The sequence below is a fragment of the Platalea leucorodia genome (genome assembly GCF_965183815.1).
Source record: "Platalea leucorodia genome assembly, chromosome: Z".
In the NCBI taxonomy this organism is placed as follows: domain Eukaryota; kingdom Metazoa; phylum Chordata; class Aves; order Pelecaniformes; family Threskiornithidae; genus Platalea; species Platalea leucorodia.
The window spans coordinates 11,275,763-11,299,079 of record NC_138858.1 but is presented as its reverse complement, the minus strand read 5'-3'; the positions used below and the strand labels follow the sequence as shown (position 1 = coordinate 11,299,079).

Here is a 23,317-nt window from a genome sequence, read left to right as displayed (position 1 = left end):
TCCCAGCTGCTCATGCCACCTGGCTGGAGCCTGCAGGAGCCTCAGATGTGGCCCACACAGATGTGGAGCACATCTGGAGGCAGGCCCAGCCAGACCCCCCCCAGCCGTCGGGGAGCAAAGGGCCTCCTGCCCACGAGGCATGAAGCTGCTACCAAACCTTGGCAGGGGAGCAAGATGGAGAAAGAAGTGTGTCCATCCCACCGCTGCAGAATTTGGGGCTGGATGGGGGGGAGGCAGAGTCCTGCCTCTCCTCGCACCACCGACTTGAGGCTGATGCCCACAGTGCTGGTGCGATGCAAGCAGGGGATGCTGGCGGTTTCACTGCAGGGCTTGTGCCAAGCTGAGATGTGCCCGAGCCCCATACTGCCATCAGCCAAAGCACTGGGGCAACTGGTGCCCGAGTCCATCCCTACTTTCCAGGGGACACCTTCCCACCACGCCATGGGTCTCACCATTGGGTCTGACCTGTTGGCATGGAGGCAGCTTATTGGCATGCCCACCAAGATGTCACAACCTGGCTGGAGGGAGCCTGGCATCGGGGTGAGATGAGCCCAGCAACCTTGGCGGGGCTCCGTGACGGATCTCCCTCAGTTTCCAGCATGCCAAAGAGGCTGAGAGCCAGCCCTGGGGTCACACATGCTGCCTCCCATCCAGATAACGGGGTCAGGCTTAGAGCAGTCCTGTTTAGCAGCTCGCAGGTCCCCAGCACAGTCTATTTCGGGGCAGGGGGGGTGGTGGCTGTTCCCGTCGCAGGGCTGGGCACAGCCCATCCCGCAGGAAAAGGGTTTTGGCCCATTTCACTTACGGGATAGGTGAAAAATGAAATCCTGTGAGGTCTGCGCAGAAGGGAGGATGGGGAAAAAAAGATGAGGATGCCGGTCCCTTCTGCAGGACACAGCTGTACATCCTCCAACCCATGAGGGCCTTGGCTGAGATCCCTCCCACCAACCCCACCAAGCTCCAGCCCTCCTCAGCCCAGGACCAAAACCCAAGCTGGATCAGGGTCCCTGGAGGGGACAGGCTCTTGGCACCCACTGCTGCACCCAGGCATCAAGGGACGGGTAGGCAGGATACGACACCCAGCAGGTTGTGAATGACCTGGCCCGTGCAAAGTGCCGTGCTCGGCAGGGCATACCCCCTGCAGCCTCAAAGCATGGTGAGGCTGCCCCTGCCACCTAGACCCTGGGATTCACGCTGTCCCCCACCTCTGCCACCACCTCCGGTCGCTGCTCACAGGCGTGCTGCTTGCAGGCACAGCGGGACGGGATGCACGTGCAGCACGGCGCACATCACACAGCGGAGACCTGCCTGGATGGGATCATCCCAGAGCTGTTTGGTGGCATCCACCAACTTGGACGACAATGCCAAGCTGATCAAGCTCAATTAATTCCTAACAACAATTAATGAAACCTTGCTGGGTGAGCTGCCAGCCCCCTGCAAGCCTGTTTCTCCCAGCTTGGTCTGTGCTGGGCTGGGGGTACCTTCGAAGCAGGGAATGAGAACAGGGCTTGGAAAGATGCTCGGCTTATTGGGCTGGTGTATGGGTGCCTCTACGTCTTTCAGCACCCTCTGAGCCCTCCTGGCTGCTCACTGAGCCCCACAGCAAGCAGGCTGTGGGCAGGCCAGCCCCACTGAGGTCCCGCTTGCCTGGCCAGGCTGCTGCTCTATCCAGAGCATTTTCTTCAGCCCAAAGAGTCCTCCCAACTGAGTGCTTCCCCTTGGGATCAATTCCTGCTTCTCCCCAGCCACATCCAGCCTCCAGCTGAGTGTTTGCAGAAGGGGCATCGCAGGCACAACGGGGTCAAGACTGTGCCTGGCCCTGGTGGGGGGATGTTCTCCCAGGACCCAGGCTGGAGGACCTGGAGGACGTTCCTTGTAGGACCTGGGAGGATGCTGCCCTAAGCTCCTCTTCAGACAGCAAACAAAAAGAGAAGGCGTAGACAACAGCATCCATCTCTCCCCACACATATGACTTCTGCATGCAGCACTTCTGAGCTGGGCAGCTGGGGGCCACATTTGCCATGGTGGGTGAGAAAGTCCCTGGGTGGGTGCCCGTGGCTCAGTGCAGAACTGCAGCAGCAGATGGGAAAGCACATGGGGATCAGGTCCAACTGGACACAAACATGGAGAGCTGGAGGGAGGGTCACTAGGGAGGTCGGGGGGGGGACGGATGGACACACAGCATCAAAGGCAGAGGGAAAAATTCCTTAATCTGTGTCCCCGCCACACAGAGACAAAAGTTGGAGGAAGGCTGCGCATCGTAATTTTTTTGGCCGGGGGGTCTGCGTGTCGCTGCCTGCCTTTGTGCACCTGCCAAAAGTCACTCCGGCTGGCTGTGAAGTGCTGCCCAGATTAATGAGGGATCAGTAGCCAGTGCAATGCAGAGCTATTAGCATTGCAAAAAAAAAAGAGAGAGAGAGAGAGAAATGAAAAAAAGCCCTTGAACCCAGTAACTCAGCCGACAGCTTGCTGAGGACAGCGTGGGCCGGGATCCCATTCCCTGCCATGGCCACATACCCCCATATGGAAAGATAACGGGGCTGCCGAGGGACAGCCAGTGCCCACCCACAGCCCCGAGCACCAGGATGAGCCCAGGGGCCTGTGCCACATTGATGGCATGGGGACAGACACTCAGGACAGGCGGATGGGAGTATTTCCCAGCACTTGGCCTTCCCCCTGCACACGCTGGTCCCCCCTGCACATGTGCTGGGGGCCTGGGGACTTCCACATGAGCCATCCAGGCCACCCCCACAGGGCACATCCATGTATGCCCTCGTCCCAGTCCCTGCCTGCAGACTGGTGGCACTGCCGTGCAGTGCTCAGCACAGCAGGAGTTAAGGAAGCCATTCTTCCCCCAGGCCCCCCCATCTCCCGCTGCCCCCAGCCCACCCTGCCAAGGTGCCCCGGCAGTAAAAAAAGGTCACTGTGCTCTGTTCCCACCCTGGCTCTGCTCCTGCGTGATCAGGTAGCAATTACTTGCAAACAGGGTGATGCACAGGCAGGTCTGACGCCCAGATGGCCTTTGGAAGGGGAAGAGGGAAGAAAACTCCAACTCTCCCTGCCCCAGCAGCTGGGCTGGGGGCTGGTGTGTGTTGGAAGGAGGTGGAGGGGGAGAAGGGGGGATCAGATACCTCCTTCTCTGCAATCCACATGAAAATGTGTTTGCCAGCTTCCCCATGGTGGCAGTGGCTCTGCTTTCCATTCCTTGACGCCTCCTGCTCCCCAGTGCGGCTCCCAGTGTGGGAAGGGGGTGCTCCGCTGCTGGGAAGCTGGCAATGCGGGGATGGGGGGCTGGCACCCCTCGGTCCCACAGCACGGATGCAACACCTCTGTGCATGCCAGGACAGAGACGAAGCACCTGTCCCAGGCGTTGTATTGAGCCTGTATGAGCCTGCTTTCCCCAAAATAAAAGGAGCACCCCGGCCATTGCAGGGTGAAGCTGATCTGCTCACACAGCCTGTGCCTCCCACAGCGAGCCCGGGAACGCAGAAGGAAACCCCTCGTAACAGCACAAGCCCCGGTCTGCCATGCATCTCATGTCCTCGCAGCCTCCTCCACCTCTGGATGCTCCCTGGGTTATCCTGGATAATGGGGAAATGGGAACTGGGAGGGGGATGGGGCACCCCAGTGGGCTCCATTTCACAGTCTCTTTTCCCCCGCAACAAGGGGCCAGATCCTGCCACCTGGCTGCAATGGGTTTTGCAGGGACTCATGCTACACAAGTAGCTGCTGTTTCAGGTGCCTTCAGTCCCCGCAGTCAAAGGGCGATCCTGGCAGGTTCCCACCTGCCCTGAGGAACAGGCTAAACCAAAATCAGGGGTAACCCTCAGCGAGCCACCCCACTGCTGGGAAGCACAGGATGGTCACTGCAAACAGCCACTGCAGTCCCTGAAAAGATGTGGTCAATCAGAAAAGACATGTTTTGCTTTTTCCCTTTCAAAGCCATGTCTGGAGAGCAAATAGGTCTGACATTCATTACCAATAAACGAGCCCCCAAATACCTCCTCCTTCCACAGTGCCACAGGAATCAGTTGGGCTAACCCCAGACAAAACTTTCTGCCTGGACTCTGGAATAGCTAAAAGGTTGGGAAAAGTGAATGACCCCCCCCTTATTCTCTGCCAGCTGGGTAGCGGAGGAGCCCAGGAGGGTCTGAGCTGCGGTCCCTGCTGTCACCCCCTGCCCCGAAAAGGCTGCTGTGCTGCTGCTGCACATAGCTCAGCCCTGCTGCTGGTCTGGGTGGACGAGTTATCGCAGGGCTCCTCTGCAGCCTGGGTTGTGTCACACCAGATGTGGCTGAACGGCTCCCTTCTGGCTTAAAATAAAGAGCATCATTGAAAGCAGAGCTGTAAGCTCGTTAATAACGGGACTCTTTCTCCGGATGCACTGTCCCCTCCTGCCAAGTCACAACTGGCAGAGCTCGCTTTCGCTTGTGGCTCCAGGGATGATGGGATCGGGGATGCTCAAGGCGCTCAGCACCAGCTCTAACCCTGCCCGGCACCGGCATCTGCTGCCCGCAGATGGATTTACCATGCTGATGAAATGGGCTGGGGGTGAAAGCAGATGGGTGCAGCTTGTGCGTGGGCACTGTGGGGCACGGGCACTTTCCTGGCATGGTCTGCATGCAGGCAGGGAAAGCTAAGCTTGCTGGCACCATCATGCCCGCGTGTAGCTGTGGGAGCACGCAGGTGAGCACAGGCACACGGGTGCATGCATGAGCGCTCTGCTGCTCAGTGGCACTGTCAGGGATGTCTCTGGAGGCCTGATCCTGCCGGGTTCTCAGTAATTTTAGGTCACTAGTGGTTGCCCTGGGGGCTGAGAGCACCCAGGCAGTGCCAGCCAAGGGTCCCACGCCCGGCTCCATCCCTGGAGCTGGCAAGGGATGGAAAAGGTGATTTCTGAGCATTTCCTCCCTTCATCCTCCTCCAAGGTGCTCTGCTCCAGCCCTGCCTGTCCCACACCGAGCCACAAGTGACACTATTACAGCATCAACATTTCGCTCCCACCTATTAATTCCTTTTTTTTTTTTCCCCCTTCTTTTTTAATCACTGACTTTGCAGCCGGGAGGGGAAGGGAGAGAAGTGCCGCAATAAAATCTACCAGCCGTGAAGCTGTAACCCAGCTCGCTCAGGGTGACCTCCCTGCCAAGGTTGCCTTGCGAAGAGGGGGAGCGCAGGTAAAGCAGCAGAGGCACCGGGGGATGCAAATGGGCGCACAGAAGCGCACCCGCCGCAAAGTGACATTGCCGCTGCGCCAGTGGGGACGGAGCTGCAGCGGGCGGTGGCACTAATTGCCTTCCCCAGCTCCATCCCTCCCCCTTGCCTGTTGCAGGTAGGATACGCGTTAGCACACACTTTCAGGTTATTTCAGGCTGCCCCAAGGCAGGAACTTCCAGAGACAGCCTGTGAGATTCACCTATTTGACCAAAAAATGTTGCTTTGCTTTGGGGGATGAGCATGAGCCCACCCTGGCAGCCACCCCCGACACATGAGTGACAGTGGCTGGCCCAGAGGACCATGCCCTCCTCACACCACCGAACCTAACCACTAAATATTTGGCAATACCCATAAATTGCGCATTCCTGTCCCCAAATCCCCATCATTTGCCTGGATCAGAGCTGCTCAGCAGCAGAGCTGGCACAGACGTCTGCATTGGAGGCTCTGTGGCCCCAGCTCCTAAAATCCTGGGATGGTGGGAGCACCTCTGCTTGCTTTTCCAAAGAAGGACGTTTCCAGCCTTTACAAATGCTCGTGGACATGGCTCTAGTGCTTCCAGAACAGAAGAGGAAGGAGAGAACCCAACCACATTATTAGCTTTAAATATCTCATGACCTTTTACTGCAAATCTCAAGATCTGAGGCACAGCCCGCCTCACGGTTCGTTAACATTTCATGTTGTCAGCGCGGCCAATGGGTTCAATTAGACTTCACGACGGCATCTGCAAATTGCTGGCAACCCACCGGAGGAAATCCTCCCTCGGCCTGGCTGCCAGCTCTGATGCTGCTTAAGAAATACCTTCTGAGCCTTGCCACATTCCTGGGACATGCACTGAGCTGGTCAGTGCTCAGCGCATAAGATCTCCCCCCAAAAATCGGGAAAAAGGGAAAGCCTGCTCCAGCAAATGCTACAGAGTGGGAGCAAATTGGGTGCAAGCCCTGCCCTGGGCTCCCCAGAGATGCTTGGGATGGTGCCTGGCCACCCGCCTGCATCTAGGGGTGAGCGTGCAGACATGCTCGCGGGGAGATCGCATGTGCGAGCGTGGCGTTCGCTGCTGTTGCGAGTTAACTGAAGGAGCCTGTAAAACCAGAAACAGGCTATTAGCAATCCATTAGGAAAGGGTATCCAGTTCCAGCCTAGGTAAGCCATTAGAGGAACATCTGAGAGCATTAGGAGAGCTCGCTTGGGGCCAGGATGGGGCTATAAAACAGAAGAGGAAACCACGCTAATCTGGCTTGAATTACAAACTTAAAAGCAGGAGAAAAATAAAGGATACCCTAAACATTTAATGTTTTATATTTAGGAGACAGAAGGGGAGATTCTGCCAAAAGGAGAGAATAAAAAAACCTGTTTAGGCTACAAATATCCTATCTCTCTTCTGGCAGCAGAGAAACCACCAGCCCCTCTTCCAGAAAGGGAGGAGCGTGACTTTAAAGTTGCTTGAGTTTCAGAGCGAGGTCAGTGCTGGTGGGGCGGAGGGGAGTCGGTGGCCACCCGATGTGACACGATGTGACACGGCTGCGTCCCAGGCAGCCGGGAAATGCCCGTGCCCAGGTTTGAGGGAGCCACTGCGAGGCAGCACGATGGTGCAAGGAGCATCGGGCACACGCCCCGCCGCACACGCATGTGGAAACTCATCATCATCATCATCTCTCCACGATAATAATTCCCAGAGCACATCATCACAATTCCCAGAGCAAACTGCAACATGAGAGCTGCTAAGTGGCCTGAGCAGAAAGGCGCTGCTGAGCAGGGGAAAGGGAGCACAAACGGCACACTGGGGCTCAAACCCACCTTTGCAAAGCACTGGGAAGGGGATGAGGGTGTCCACCCGGCTCTGGGCCAATCCCAGATATTGCTTGATGTGTGTGGGGATGCTTGGGCCAAGCATTGCACGGCTCTCTCTGGGGGGGGAACTGCATTTATGGCTAGCTTGCACAGCAGCGGTCTTGATAAGATCCACTGCTCCCGCCACGGATGGCTTCATCTTCTGGTGCCAAGCCCTGGCATTATTAAAATCCTGAAAGGAAGAGCCTGGGAGAAAGCAGACACTGATTGAATCAGGCCCTCCGGTATTCGACAGCTCAACATCCATCTGATCCTATTAGTGCTCATTCGGTCCTGCCTGCCGAGGTGCTGTGCATAAATCAGACCCTGCAAAGATAATGCGAGGTGGAGGGGAGAAAGGGGAGCTGCTTCTTCTGCCAAGAAACGCCACGTGCGAGCGGGGCCTGCATGGATATTGCTGGCTCTGGGCAGTCTCTGGGGCTCCCTTGTGGGTTTGCTCCCGCAGGGATGCTGGGCTTCCCACGGGACTGCCAAGGGTGTGGCAGGAGATGCTTAAAGCCCCCAGCCAGTGCATGGGTGGGTTCCCACGAGGACGCAGTGATGGGGCTCAGCGTGGAGACCATGGGCACACAGGGATGTGCCAGAGCATGAGGTTACCTAGCTCCTCCTGGCTGCTGGCAGATGCTTCTCCTCTCCCTGCCAGGCTCCCGAGCTGCCCCGTTGTCAGCAAGCAGGTTGTGTGCAATGGCTTTTCCATGCCAGCAAAAGTAGGGAGAGCAAAAGCCAAGATGGGGGGCAGCCAAAAGACCTTCACCTCAGCAAGAATTAAGACACCCCCATGCAAGCATGGCACACGTGACCGCTGCATCCTTTCTCGGGGCACTTGCACCTTCGAGGAGAGACCCACCACCACCACTGTAAGATGAGCTGGATGGCTGAGCTAGGCTTGGCCCTACCAAACCATGTCCTTCCCTCTCCTGGCTGGGTTTGGGGGAACGGGGACACCCCTCAAGATGCCAACAAGCAATAGGTCAAGCAAAGCAGAGCTCAGCGTGGCTTGGGCATGCTCCCAGCATGCTGACATCGGCAGGTTTCATTTTTGGGTGCAAACCCCTGCATTTGCAGGATGCCTGGCTGTGCTAAGCAGGCTGAACGTGCCAAGGAGGTCGGGGGCCGGAGCAGCTCTGGGAGCTGCAGCGCTGCCATCCCCTGGCATTTGGGAACTGATTGAATTAGGCTTCGCAAATAATTCATCTGATGAATAGTGGCAGTTTTCCTCAAATCATCCACAAATCAGATTTTTCATTACCCAGCTGGCGGGGCAGAGAGTCAGAAAACAAGGCTGGTACCTCACTCACTGAATGCTTGCACTCGCTTACCGAGCAAATTATTCCCCAAACACACTTCTCCATCAGCCAGCGATGGGGAACATGTCTCTTGCAAGGGGATATTGATTAAAAGCAGTACCCAGGACTGCTGTGCCCTCCCAGAATGCTGGGAGATGAGCCCTTCTCAGCTCTCCTTGCACCCACCCCACCATGACGGCTGGTACCTCAAGCTCTCTCTGCAGCTCAGGGTATCTTTAAATAGGAGAAATCAAGTTTTTACTGCCCAAGAACTGCCTTTTCCAGCCAGGGTGGCCCTGCCACTGGTGTCGCCAACGCCTCCATGTATTTCCCACCATCGCTACCTGCCTGAGAGCACAGTTTGAGAGGCCACACCATCCCGTTGGAGGCCCTGTGGCGAGGGGACTGGCACGGCTTGAGCCCACGAATATGACACCTAATACCCAGTGATGGAGCGTCCGGCCACCCTGAGGGTGTTGAAGCAGGAGGCAGCTCACTGGCTCTCCCACCATTTTTGGGTGTAAAACCCTGCATTTGCAGGGTGCTTGGCTGGATCAGGCTGCGGCAGGGTAACATCAGCTTTTTCCACAACAGTTTTACACCTTGAAAAAACTGATGTTGTGTCTGGTATTTCCCATTAATTCTTCCCCTTTTTTCACAGCTTCTACAACTCGAGTATTTCTCCCCCAAGTGAAAAAAAATATCCACAGCAAACTCATACTCAAACTCAACCTCTGCTTTCTTACCCCTCGGGATGCTCCACGCATGCTCTCCTGCTCCCAGAAGGTAAGCGAAGGGCAAAGAGACAAGCAAGAAAACCCTCTCCCAACCCTTCTCTGATTTTCAAAGCCATCAGCAAACACTTCAATCTGAAACACGACCTGTGGCGCTGCCTTGTCATCAAGACACCAACATCTTGCAGAGACATGAGCAAAGCCTCCCATCCCCTCTCAGCCGTGTCTCTCCCCAAGAAGAGCTGGCGGGCAGAACACCTCACTTGGCTCCACAACACAGGTGAGCTCTCTGGGGACCGGGTGCTGCCTCCTATTTGTCTTTTTTTTTTTTTTTTGGGCAAAACACTTCATCAAGCAAAGCACCTAATTGGCTTTCAACAGGCCCAGCTCGGTGCAGAGGGGATGCTGGATGAGCCATGCCAGCGTAGCAACACCTCTCCTCGAGCAGCAGATTGCTTTCCTTCACAAGCCGAGCATGCAAGCAGCACACAGAGGAAAAAAAAAAAACAAAAAACAAGCCCATTCGTTATCTTCCTGCAGCTAACAAATGAAATCTGTCCTCCGGGCTCCCAAGGATTTCACTGACTACTTTTTTTTTAAAGAAACAAGAAATAAAAGTAAGAAATACGATAACATCATGGCAATCGCTCCGTGGCTGTGCTCTGAGTTACAGCAAGCGGTATTTTATCTTTAGTTCAAAATCTAAATGTGGCAGAGGCACATTTAAATGTGGTGACATTTATACTTTAAATGCCTTTTACATCTCGTTGGCAGATTTTATATAGAACATATGTATGGAAAGTAGATAGGGGCCGTGGATGAAAATGTGGAGCGGGGAGAGCCTGCAGAGCCATTTGTAGGCAGAATGTGAGTTAAAAGAAAGAGAGGAATAGAGAAGGGAGGAGAGACAGAGAAGGATAGGAAAAGGGTCTGGGTTGCCTGGGCAGTAAACTGACATTATTTTTGGTCCCCAACCACTTGTTCCCAGTGCAACCTGTTCCCAGCCACCAGCTCCCCCCGCTCCCTCCCGTCCCAGCCAGCTCAGCATCACTTACGTGTTGCCACTGGTCCAGGATGAGGGGCCGATACCGCAGGAAGAACTTGAGTGGGAAAGACTCGGGGTCCGGCCAGGACGAGGGGTTTTGCCATGACACCTCCAGCCTCCGAGGGTTATTGGGCACAGGTTTGGCGACCACGCTCTCTGGAGGGTCCGGCTTTACTGGAAGAGAAGAGGGTGGCTGGTAAAGCTCTGCACGTGGCATCCTTCCTTACACCCTCGGCAGAGCTGGGTGGGCTTTGCGCTGTGTGCTTTCCAAGGGGAGCAGCAGAACATCCTTTTCCAAAACTAATTACATGCAAATCACCTTTTCTTGTCCAGGCCAGTGGTACAGCTGTCCTGGCTCAAAATAACCACTGTCAAGGAGGTGCCAGTTCTGGAGACACACAGAAACAACCCGGCCAGGGCAGAGAGCATCCCTGCTCCCCAGGGCTACCTGGGCCAGGGTGAGGAGCCCACCAAGCCCAAATCCTGCACTTTCCTTGCACCTCCTGATTTCTGGGAGTCTGACCCACATTCAAACCTGCTTACCTCGCAGTAACGAGGCAGAGTTTAGGGCTGGAGTTTTGGGGATTCAAAGCATCGGCACATTGTATTTGCCAAGGGCGAAGGACTGCCATGGTCACCTTCCACCCCAGGTATCTCTCTCTCAGCCCTGCTCTGCTTTTGGGATACGGGGTTATTTTTTTGCTACCTGACAAGTATTTCAAGTGAATATTAATTGGCTGTGAGCTATGCAACATGCTTTGAAGTTGCAGCTACTTTTAGAGTGCTGGGAGCAAATCACAGACAGGCTGTGATGAATGGCATTGCCTGTTGCAGAGAGAGCCTTGCTCATCGCCAAGGGTCTTCTCAACTCCCAACAGCTCAAACTCCCAATTTGCAATAGGAAAGCTACAAAAAGACTGAGATTTGGGTACACCCACGCTTTTCCTTTTCTCATGGCCAGGAAGGAGCTGGGCATGGGGAGCTGGGCACATAGCTGTGCCTGGGGTAGGAGAGGGCTCTCTGTGCACTCTAATAGCAATGCACATGAGTCCTCATGTCCTGGGAGGGCTCTCAACCCCCTCCAAAGTCCACATGCAGGCCAATGGATCCCTCCTGGCCTGAAAATCTCTGGATTGAGTAATGGTCCCCTGACTCTGACCACCGCGAGCAGCAGCTTGTGAAGGTGCCAGCACTGAACTCCATTCCCAAGCGTGGAGGAGGGATGCTGGGGCCGAGGGGAGCCCCTCTCTGCTGGGCAGAGATCCTGCCCTGCACTCAGAGGTCTTCTCCTCCATGCTGACCCCAGGGTCACCTGCTGCAGGTGGGAGGTGATGTCCACAGAGGGGCTTTGCTTCCCATGGGAGAAGAAGGAGGTGCTGGTGATGAGTGAGTTGCTCCCTTGTCCACCTGCATGCCAGCTGCCTGCAGCCCTGCCCTATGCATGAAGGGCATCTCTCCCTCTGCTTGAAGCTGTATGGGACCAGGTGCTGATGTGGGACCAGTCTGCTGCAAAGTGGAGTTGTGTGTGTGCTGTTCGCTGCCATCTCTGCTCCAGGATGATGGTGGCATTGCAGCAACTGTCCCCAGGAAGACATCCTCCCTGCACCACCACTGCTTGCTCCTTTTAGGAGAAATGAGCCTGTGTGGCTTTCAAACCCGCTCTCTTGGCTGTGGCTGAGGCAGAGGGGAGCCACTGAAATGAAGCTGCATGCCAGCCACCTTGGTGGGACCCAGAATTGGCTCTGTTCCCTCCGAGACATAGCCCACCACCACCTCCCTCTCCCCAGCCCTCCTGCTCAGCACCCTGGCACACACTCTGCTGCAGTCCTCCTGCACTGTCATCTTCACCACCACCCCGACAGCCTCTCCTGTCTCTCATCGCCTTCCCTCTGCTGCGGTGGATACAAGGAGGGCTGGACAGTTTCCTCCACCCCCACTGCACCCAGCGCTCAGAGGATGCTCCCAGAGGCTCGGTGAGCAGCTGGTGAGCAAGCACTCATGGTCCTGACCACAGGTGCCCAGTGCCACCTCCCAGCTCCCATGGACCCCTCTCTGCAGCAGGACAGGACACAATTTTCCATTTACAGCTTTATCCTTGGTGGGAGGGACGACTTGCTGGGGCTGCGCTATGCTGAGCTACTCCAGATGGCTGTGCAATTCCTCCGCTCGCTTCGAATCCCTGGGCTCAGGCTGGACATCAGCTTCCATCGACAGGGACTTGGAGTCCAATGCATATGGAAAAATATAAATCCAGCACTGGCTCGGTGGGCTGGGTTTGCAAAACAAAAGTCTGTTTGGCTGAACGAATGCAGATGACTGTGAACTGCAGCTCTGCAGTGAGGAAGTGGGAAGGAAAGTGCTGGGCTGGGGATGGACACGATGGGATACTCCCTGGGGTAATGCAGGGAGCCTGGTCCTGCTTTTTGCCATGCCAGCCTGGAGCCACAGCAGAGAGATGCTTAAATGCAGTTGTGCCAACATGGCACATGTGCTTGGGCAGCAGTGAGAGATGCCACTGTGGTGGGCTGGAGGAAAGCAAAAAAAAAAGCTGCCCTGATGCTGAGGTGGGAGTCACCTGCGCATTTTGCAGGGATGTTACCCCCAGCCCCACTCCTGTGGGTTGGAGACTGTACCAGGAGGGCTGCCCTGGCTCTGAGCAAGCACGGCAGAGCCCAGCCATCCAAGTGAGCCATGCTCCCGGCTGTGGCGAGCCTTCAAAAGGCGCTGAGGGTTAATGGGAAAACCATCAGCCCCTGCTACCTCCTCACGTGTCCCACCATCCACGGGATTCCTGCCCAGGCTAGAAAGAGCAGCAGTGCCAGCCCCTCCAAAAGCACAAAGCCAAAGCTGTTCCTGCCACGTCCCTCCAAAGTGGCAGGGATGCAAGAGCCGGGAGAGGGGACCACACCTCCGGCAGCCAGTCCAGCGAGGACAGACATACATCTCTTAGGACAGACCTCATTACGCTGTGTTCACCATGGGAAACATTGTGGCCGGTCCCGCAGGGGCCAGTTGAGGAGCAAAGGGAGTGTCCAGCTCCCCGATTTCTGTGTGACCTTGAAGGAATCCTTTATCCTCTGCAGCCTTCCAGGTCCCTGCTCTGCACACAGGGATGAGTGCTCCTCCTTCCCCAGCCTTTGTCTGCCTCCATTTAGCCCACACATGGCAAGGCAGGGGCTGTCTGGCTGTACATCAGCCAGCATAATAGAGCCCTGTCCTCGGTGAGGGCTTGCAGGCAGTAACGTAATAAAAGCAATAATAGCAATAATAATAATGGACGATGGGCATTAGGCTGAGCACTGGTTAAGCGGCTACAAAACCAGATGTAATATTATCCTGCAGAGCTGAGGGAGCATCTCCAGACATTCCTGGGAAGGGGACTTGGCTGGGAGGCAGCTCACAGCTCTTCCCGCTTGGTTTTCGGCTGCTGCATCCAAGCGAGGGCTCGGTGTGCAAGGAGAGCTGCGGAGAGCGGCTTTTCGTAAAGGCTCTGCACGCTCACACTTAACAGCAAGTCTTTAGCTATCCATCACCCCTGGCTCTTGTTAGACACATCTTGAAATGAAGCCTGCAGTTCAGAAAGGCAGCTGAGACCCCGCAGCACGAAGGGGCCCATCGCCCATCCCGTCTCTCCCATGAGCGCTAAAATGGATCCCTTGCGGCCGTTAAATATCCCCTGGCATTTTCCATGAGCAGAGGGATATTAAACTCCATGTCTTAGCCAAATGTCAGTCTAGGTAATTTAATTCTGCCTCCCTAAGTAGTATGAATTGAACTGACTTTCTGCCTAGGCAACTGTATACCCGTGTTCAGAGACTCTGAATTTTGTACAGACACAGGCACGTTTGTCCTCACACAGCCCCTCTGAGATGCTCTGCGTCTTAATCACCACAGAGCCATAGCTGGGAGGATCAAACAATCTTCCCAAGGTCACACAAGGGATGGGTGGCAAATCTGGGGAATGCACCCATGCCTGCAAGGCCCCATCCAAGGCTGCCTTCCTCCTTTTAATGCTGTGCATCTTTGCCTGCTAATTTGCCCTGGGCTCACGCAAGGAGAAAGGTGCTGAGGCGGGATGCTGGTGTTGCTGCGTGGCGGCAATGTCCCTGCTTTCCTGGGGGATGCATGTGCCGGCTACCTGGTTCTTGGGCTGAAACACAAGCGGGTAAGGTGGGGTTGTGTCCTGGAGGGCTGTAAATGTCCCCACTCTGTCCCAGTCGTCACGAGGGAAGCACACAGCTCCCGACACACCACCTCACTCCTCCCCGGCACCTCTCTCTGACTCCAAGCCTTCTTCTCTCCAGCTTCTCCAGCCCCTTTCCCACCTCCTCCTGCCTTGGGCTGGAGCCCTGATGTCTGCAGGACTCTGCAGAGCCTAGCCCTCCCCACGCTCACCTTTATTAATATCGATACCTTTGCAGAAGACGTAATTATGAAAACAATTTCCAGGAGTGAGATGGGGAGGAAGGCAGCCTGGATCCCTTGCCTATGAGAGATGGGGGCCAGAGGACTGGAAAACCTCTTCCAGTCATCACTGAAAACGGAAATTCAGAGTGACCCCTCACAGCTGGCTGCTAATAGCCAGCACGGCACGACTGCCAGCAAGGCATGGGCTCGGGATAGCAAAAGAAAGTACTAGCCATTTTCCACTCAATTAGAGCCCATCTTCCAAGCGGCTGGGGAAGGGATTTTCTGCTGGAGGCTCCAGGGAGGGAGGAAGGAGAGCAGAAGCAAAACCAAAGGAGGTCAGTCCTTCCCAGGGGGCTGTTTGTGTTTGCCCAGGCTGGGTGGGTGGTCTGACTCTGCTCCTGGCTCAGCTGGCACCAGGAGGGAGAGCTGCTGGCCCCGCACTGCTCTCATGTTGGCAGCAAGCCATGAGATCAGGGCTTCACGCCTGGGGTTTAACCTTCACGCAGAAGGTGTGATGGTTTTCTCTAGACTAAGCGGAAAACACAAGGCAGGTTCCGATATCCCCAGCCTTGGATTTTAGAAGAAGCATCATGCAGTCACTTGTTGACACCGTCTCTCCATTTTAGCAGGATGCGTGCACATGTCGCAATGCTCCGACGCAGCATTTTACCAATGAGCCGATGCAATGGCTTTGTGCTAAGCCATGGGTTTTCCACCCCTCCATCCAGCAGAGCAAAACCCAGCACAATTTCCAAGATGAGATCCCAGCCCAGCTGATGCTGGTAGAGATCTCCAGGGAACCTAGTGGGTGCTAGATCCAGACTGCCAGCACCCACCATGCTGGGACAGAGCCCCAGGCTTGCAGCTGCAGAGAAGAGAGCAGAAGAGACACTGAAATGCAGAAGCTTCTGGAAGGTGAGCAGGCAACCTGCGGCAAAATTGTCTGGCAAAATACACTAACGCAGTGCACTTGTTTTAATTGGAAACACTGGGACGGCACAAGGAGAAGCTCCGTTCAGGGTAGGTGGCTGTTGATCGGCAGCAGCTGAGTTCACCCTGTAACGACTCTGCTAAGCCTGTCGACTGCTTGCTTGAACACTCAGTCACCACTGCATCTATGCTTCTTATGCACGGCAGCCGTACCAAATCCTGAAGAGGATAATTTCATAGCTGTACAGAACGTGGAGATTTTAAGGTCACTAGATATTGAAGGGTTTATGGGAGCAGGCTGGCTCTGGGGTGCAGGAGACAGCCCTTCCTATCGGCACTGGCCCATCGTCCCTTCCCTGAGTCCCCACCCGCAGGGGTTAGAGCATCTGCCAGGTGCTGCCGGGGGGGTCCCACCTCCCACCGTAACCACCGGCATGTGGCCAGGCACCCTGCACCACTCCGGGCACTCGTGGAAGAGGAAGCAATATTGCACCCGTGCTAATGGCTGGCCTGGGGCAGCGCTGGCCTCTGCTCACCGCTCCTCCGGCCCGGGCTGAGTTCAAACTGCTGGGCTGGATCCGGCTTCTGCTGGTGCCGGGATGCCCGGGTCTCGCAGCTGGGTGTGCTTCCCAGGGGGGTTGCCCTTCTGTGCTGGATGGAGGACCAGATGTTTGGGAAGCCAGGCAGGGCATGGGTGGGATGCAGATGTTACAGGACGATGCCCTGAACTCCTGCAGGAGGGAATGCAAGGAACTTGGAAAATGCAGCTTAATTGCTGCCCTGGGCCCTGCAGGCTAGAGGTTACCTTCATTTTTAAGGAGTGTATCTTCCACAAACACAACAATTTCCATTTAAAGGCACCCAAGTGACTGAAACTCCACCACTTCCCTGCTAAGCTCCTTGCCTTGTTATTAACATTCGCAATGCACCAACAAATATAAGCTTCAGATATGGACCGTGGCTGCAGGGACACGGCAGGACAGCCCCTGCTCCAAAATAACTTCCCTGCTCTGTTCAGTGCTGGCACCTTGTTTCTTGTTTGATGTTTTCCAGGATTTGGGGTAGAAAGGGAAAATCTGGGATAGCAGTGGAGCTCCTCTTCTTGTACTCTGACACTTCCAGACACTTGGGACTGGGACATGCAGCACATCGAAGGCGAAGACTGACTGTTGGCTGTACTTCAAGGATTCATTTATTCGTTTTTCTAGTCCAGTAATTGCCACATGTAACCAGCAAATTGTTTTTTGACGTGTTTCTGAACTCTATTCTCTCCCATTTTTCCTGTTCTTCGAGGATGGGCAGTCTTGTCACGGCACCAGCTGTAATCCGGCTTTGGCTAGTGGCAAAAGCGCTGTGCCCAGCTCCCTGCTTTGCTGTGCTTGGCACTGAATCGCTCAGTCCACGCCGGCCCTTCACAGTCAGAGGAACACCCGCGCTGCGGGTCCGGACGTGGCCGGGCAGCATCCCTGCGGCACAACCGGCCGCACGGACACGCCGGCGCCCGGGGCCCGCTGCTCCCTGTCCCGCATTGCACGGCATCTGCTGCCTGGGTGGGGCAGTGAAGAGGTGCAAAGCGAGGAATGGGGTTTTAGGAGCATGTTAGGTAAAGGCTGGTGGAGGATGACTTTGGGAGGGCTTTATCCTGACTAGGGGTGGGGGCAAGATAATGGGACATTTTAATTTCTCTTCCAATCCTAATTCCCATGACTTTGCTTCCAGCACAAACACCAAACCTCTCTTTTAGGAACGCTCACAGGGGCAAGAAGGGCAATGCCATTTGGACCACACCAGTTTCACAGCCCTCTACCCCAGTACTTGGCAGCCACTTCCCCAGCTCCCAAGCAGGGAGGAGCTGAGCAACCACTGGAGACCTGGACCACTGGGGATGGGACCAGGCAGGGCACCAGGCCACTGACGGGACCAGCATGGGAGCTGCCTGTGGGCATCCTGCCTGACTCCCCCAGGATGCTCAGGTGCTGGCATCAGTTAGGGCAGGGCCATGAGAATCAGGGGGAGCATGGGGAGGATGCCAGCATGGCTCAGACCCTGGCTCCATCTCATGCATGGATAGGCAGAGGCTCCACTTGGAGAGCCTGCCCCTTCCCTGGCCCATTGCTCCGGTGGGCGACGCTGCGTGCAGAGCAAGCCAACCCCAACACCGTCTCAAAGAGGCCAGTTGCCGCCGTGGAAGTTACCTATGGCGAACTCGTCAAAGGTGAGAGTGGTGGAGTTTTTGCCCAGAGCATTCGTGACTGTCAGAGTCACCTTGTACTTCACTGTCGAGAAGAGCTGGAGGTATCTGATGTGACACCTGTTTTTGGGAAAGACATCCTTCTCACAGACCATCTCTCTTGTGCCGTGTCTGGAAAGCAGAGGTGAGAAGAGCTGTTACCTATGGAGCGGTGCTTGGGGTGGGGGACGATGCCATGCCATGGCCAGGTCTAAGTGAGGGGCATTGCTGCTGCCTGGCCACAGCCAGCATATGGCAGAAGGGAGCATGGTTGTGCCAAATGCACCAAAAAACAGTGCGCACAACCTTCACTGTGGACAAGTGGTGCAAAGAGGATGGACTTGGGGGGCATGGAAAGGGGACCTGGGAGCTGGGAACTTTCCTGGTCCCCTCTGGGGAAACTGGAACTTCGTTGGGACAAAGCCCCAGTGTCAAGCATCCAGTTTGGATGTCCCTGGATCATCCTTCCCCAGGCCCATTTTTGGGACACCAATCCCATATGCTCAGCTCAGGTCAGACCCATTGCCCCAACACTTCATGGCACTACTTGGGATCTGCTCCAGGCTGCAGGGACAAAAACTCAGCCCAGTGCACCCTTCCTTCCCAGGCACTTACATGACGGAGATGTTGAAGGAGTTGGGGATGTAGGTGGGAGTAGGCAGGTGCCAGCTGCAGTAGAAACCCTTCGGGTAGTTGTTCGACCTGCACATCAGCACTGGGTCCTTCGGCGGGGCTGCCAGGGAAAGAGAAAGAGTAATTACCCGTTGAGGTGAGGTTATCACCAGGTCCTGAACAAGGGGATGTCCCTCCACTCTCAACAGCAGCCAGCTCAGCAGGGGACACAGTTTGCAAGTGGAGCCTGGTCTGTTTATCTGTTTATCAGCTGTTTATCAGCTGTTTATCAGCTGCCTGAAGCATCCAGGGGCCTTTGTCCCATGTCTGCTGCTGAGGTCCCTGTGAGATCTTGCCTTGGACTGGGCTGCGCAGAGCAGCTCACCTTCTTCCCTGGCAGCTCACCAGCTCTAATGAGAGACGGAGTGGCAGAGGAGATTGGCAGGTACCGGGGGAAATTGTCTTCAGGGCTGTGACAGAGACGTCGCTGATGGGGAGGAGGTGCTGCTCGCTTGACCCTATTAAGCTACAGCGCTTACAGCTTTCTCTGCCATGTCCCTGGGGAGGGATAAACTTGTTGAGGGATGATCCTCCAAAAGACCAGAGGTCCTCAAAGGGAGGAAGAAGGACTGCTTATGGCAAGATGAGGAGGAACAACCTGAAACCAGCAGAGAAAAATTCAGCTCTGCAGGAGGACTGGCAGTGTTAACGCTTTCAGCAGTGGGGTAGAGCATCCCATCCTAGGGCCCTGCCTCCCAAGAGCCATGGAGGTAACTGGAGATAGGATGACAGCATGCAGCAGGGAGCAGCCTTCCTCTGGCCTCATCAGCCAGTCCTAGAGGTTAGAGGCAGAAGAGGATTTTAAACCCAACCAAGTGTTCACACTGCACTCAGCTTTCCCAGCCACACATGCACTCTGTGCTCTTTGCAGGAGCAGACAGAGCTGCAGGAAGACTCTGCAAAATGCCAAGGGGCTGGTGCATGCAGGAGGATGAGATGTGACACCTTTCAGCTGATAAATTTTGCTCTTGTAGGTTGGTAAAAATCTTATCTGACACTGAATTCAACTCCTCTCAGAACCTGGACACTTCCATTGCTAAGAGCAGAGTTTGGCTCTAACTGGAGAACCTTGGCACAGCACCTTGCCATAAAATACACTCCCTGGGCTGGGTGTGCACCAGGGGTCCCTTGGAAAGGCTGTCTGAACCTATGGCAGTCCCTCTTTCCCTTCCTTCGTTAGCCCTCATCCCTACGCATCCAGCTGGGATATCCCAGGACATGTTCTTCTCTCCAAGCAGAGGTTTTGAAACAAACCTAGCAGACCCGGCAGCCTCAGTGCAAACACCACTGCTCACCAACCCACCACGGTCCCAGCAGTGCTCCCCATCACACGGCTGACCACTCTTCTCCCTGCCACTAAGACAGATGCCTTACCCATGGCTGTTACCAAAAATGAGATGCAAACTGGGATGCAGTGATGCAAGAGTTCAGGGAGCAACCCCAGCCTGGGAAACTCCTTCCCCCAAGGGCTGCAAATGGCAAATCACAAGTCCCACAGCACTGTGCATGCACCTTGACTTGCTATGGAGCAGCCCATACCGATGCTGGTAAAGGGGAGCTGTACACCAACCTAACACCCCTCTGCATGCCATGCCAGAGAAGCAAAGGATGCAGTGACTTGGCTAAGGGTGCCCTCGCTGCACCCGTGAGCTGGCAGCACCAGGAGGATGCCAAAGCCTCAAGTCATCAATGCAAAACAGGACATCGCTGCAGCCATGTCTCTACGAATCCCCCACCTGACGCGCAGTCCTGCAGAGCTGCCGGTCTCCAGGAGGTCTCCTCGGCCCCGCTTAGGTGCAGCCCAGGCCTCTCTGGTATAACATGCTCGGGGATGTGTCTAGGACCAGAGCAGGACCCTGACGGGAAACAGCAGCCTGACCGTGCCCTCTGGAGAGGGCCAACCCAGCCTGTTCGCTGTGAGCGCGGACTGCCAGGGTGGGCTCGGCATTGCACAGAAGAGCCCATGGTCAGAAAATAATGATGGGTTTTGCTAGAAAAGCTTTCTGAGAGGATGCCAGGAGCTCCAGCTGCAGCACCCTACTGCAGTCTACAGAGGGGAAACTGAGGCACTAGCCTTGCACCCATGCTGGTGCCTCTGGGGCAGGGCTGGAGAGGGAGCAAGCAGATGACAAGAGAGGGAGAGGGAGCGGGAGAGGAGGGGGCCGGCAGGGACGGGAGGCTGTGCCAGTCCACGATGCGCGTTCCTCCTAATGGCTATTTCAGCCTTCAGCTGGCAGACGAAGGCCAGAGCCTGGTTAATGAGCCTCCTAGCTAAATTATTCAAGCAGACCCTTTGCAACAAAACAGAGTGGCTAATCGCAAGGCCAGAGACAAGGTCCCAATCCCTGCTACAGCTCCATCCTCCTCCTCCTCCTCGCCGGCTCCTTAACCCCTTCCCTGCCCCGCAGCTGTCCCCGGGGTGGGGTGGGAGCAAACACAGGGCAGCATCGCCCTTTGCAGGGGGCAATGGGGGAGCTGGGGGCTCCCGGGAGGGGTTGAAAGGGTGCAGGGGATTTACGGACAACCTTTGGGGTCCGAGCGACCGCGTGGTGGCAGTGTGGGCTAACAGCACCCGCCTGGCACCCGGCAAACGGGCAGGGGGCTGGAAATACTGCCTGGGGGTGGAGGATGCTGGGGATGCTACCGTGGGACTCTCGCCCACTTGCTGGTTGTGCTCAGCTGCCCCGCACGACACCAGGAGCCAGCCGGGAAGGCAGGTCAGAGGCAGCTGAGGCTTCAGCGGGCATCCCTGCGTCCTGCACGGTCCCTGCCCAATGAAGAGGCTCTGCCCTACCTGCACGGCCCCAGATGCACACTGCTACTGAGCTGCAATTAGTCCGTCTGAGGATAATTTATCTCCATTGTCTCCAGTACTACGCCGGATCTGGCTCTTGGTGATCTGTGCGAATTCCTCCACCGAGGAGGCTGGGACGGGCTTGTGCCTCCCGGTTTGCTTTGCTGGGAGAAGGCGGGCTGCCCAAACTGCCTCCTGCTTCCATCCCCCCTCTGCAGCAGCCTTTGAAGATGCCCCATTTTCACAGCCTTGAATGCCTTGAAGATCCTGTCCTCTGCTCCAAGATTGGGGCCCCAAATGCAGCCCCTAGCCTCTGTGCCCACAGCATCCTCCGCCTTTCATCCTCTGGTGCCTTTTAGCAAGCCAGAGGTGAAGGAGAGCCTGGGGAAGGGGGACAAAATGACCCTCGTGTCTCCGCCACCTTGGTGCCCACGCAGAATCCTCAACCTGCTGCAGCTGAAGGGATGCTGCTGTATGAAGCCTGTCCCACCCCAGCCATCGCCCTCTCTCTCTGGGCAGGGACAAGCTATCTCATGGGCACATTCCTGCCACCTCCATCTCTCCAAAGAGCCATCAGTCCCAGAGCCACAGGCATTTTGGGAGGGGCAGAAGTCCACCCCATGGGAGAGCGCAGGGCCAGCGCAATGTGCCACTCGGGGCTGTCACCATGACACTATGCGGGTTACTGTGACCATGACCACCAGGCGCCACGAAGGAGAGGGCTGCAAGCTGCCACGGTGCATCAAGAGGGCTGTCTTTGCCCACCCTGCCACAGTGTCTTCCCCAAGCTGGTGGCAGGGTCCCCATCTCCCTATGGGAGATGGTGGCTTGCAACCCCATTTCTCTCCCCTCCTCTCCCAGGAAAGGCGCTCGCCAGCACAGCTCATCCTGCCCATCAAAGGCTCTTAAAGAGAGCAAATAAAATTGCAGGCTCCAATCGATCCGGCACTCCGTAATGCTGTCTTTGGAGGTGGGCCAGCCCATCGGGCCGATGGAGAGAGCAAGAAAGGCAGCGGAGGAAAACAAAGCCATCAAGGGAGCATTAAAGGCTTTTTCTGCCCTGAGGCTTTGGGCAGTGCCTCTGGGTGTCCCGCTCCGACCTCCTCCATCCTCTCCTGGCTGATGTCCAGCTCTCAGCCCCTGCCTGATGCTGAAAACAGCCTGCGCAACACATTGCCCCCTGCACGGGCACTTCTCCCTGTGCTCCTGCACGCAGCCTCCCTAATCCTGACAAATATTTACCTCCCCGTTGCCACATGGAGCTGCTGAACTCTGTAAAGGCAGAGCGCCTTTCCTTTCGCTGCAAACAGTGCCTGCCTTCTCTAATCTGTCTATTAACCTCTCGCATGGCAGGAAGCCACTTCTCCCACGCGCTCTGCTGATGTCCTCTCTGCAAACCCAGCGTATTTAATGCCCAGCCGTGGCAGCTTCCCAGCGGCTTGGGCTGCAACCAGCCTTGCTGCAAAAGCTCGGGGCAAGGGGATGAAAGGCTGTGCCAGACCAGGCGCATCCCACCTGGGTATGCCGCTTGCAAGCCATGTGATGCTCCAGCAAATTCAGAGCTGTAAGAGGCAGTGAAGGCTGGTGCCAGGGTCATCGTCTCTGCAGACCCCGCAGAAGACCAGTGGCAGGGAAGGGGTTGGCCTTCCCACCACACGGTGCCCCAGGCTTTGCATCCATTTGACCGCTGTCTCTCCGGCTTGTTGGAAATAGCTGTCGCTTGACCAGCTCCAGCATTTCTGCTCAGCTGGGGAGAGCGCAACAAGTGGTCCTTGAGGATGAAACAGCTCTGGATGCATCAGCACAGACACAGATTTTTGTCTCCCTCCCCATCTCTAAGGCCCAGTCGTCCTTGTACCCTGAGTCCCACTGCGCAGGGGAAAAGTGTGACCAATCCATTTTAGAAACCACTAAAAATGATCTACAATAGCTTTTCCTAGCCCTGCTAGGTCATGAGATAATGGACATTAAAATCGTGGCATTTTTATATATAGAAAAGTTATTTTAGGTCATTTTTAGAGGTTTCTGAAATGGATCAGTTATAATTTTCCTCTCCTGCTGAGGGCTGAACGTACTAAAGATACCTTGCTCCACAGGTGGAGGGATACAAAAAATAGTACCAATAAAAGTTTTAAGAGGCCTCTCAAACACTTC

The 23,317-nt window shown here is 55.7% G+C and overlaps 1 protein-coding gene across 1 annotated transcript in view; it reads right to left on the bottom strand.

The window, feature by feature from the left end:
* CNTFR (ciliary neurotrophic factor receptor) overlaps nt 1-23,317 on the bottom strand; it is a gene marked incomplete at both ends in the record, with an annotated part of 206,615 nt that overhangs the window by 3,637 nt on the left and 179,661 nt on the right. Inside the window, 3 exons of the mRNA XM_082335574.1 lie at nt 10,138-10,301; nt 17,663-17,829; nt 18,313-18,430. Coding sequence (XP_082191700.1) covers nt 10,138-10,301; nt 17,663-17,829; nt 18,313-18,430 — 449 coding nt within the window. The remainder of the gene's footprint in view (nt 1-10,137; nt 10,302-17,662; nt 17,830-18,312; nt 18,431-23,317) is intronic.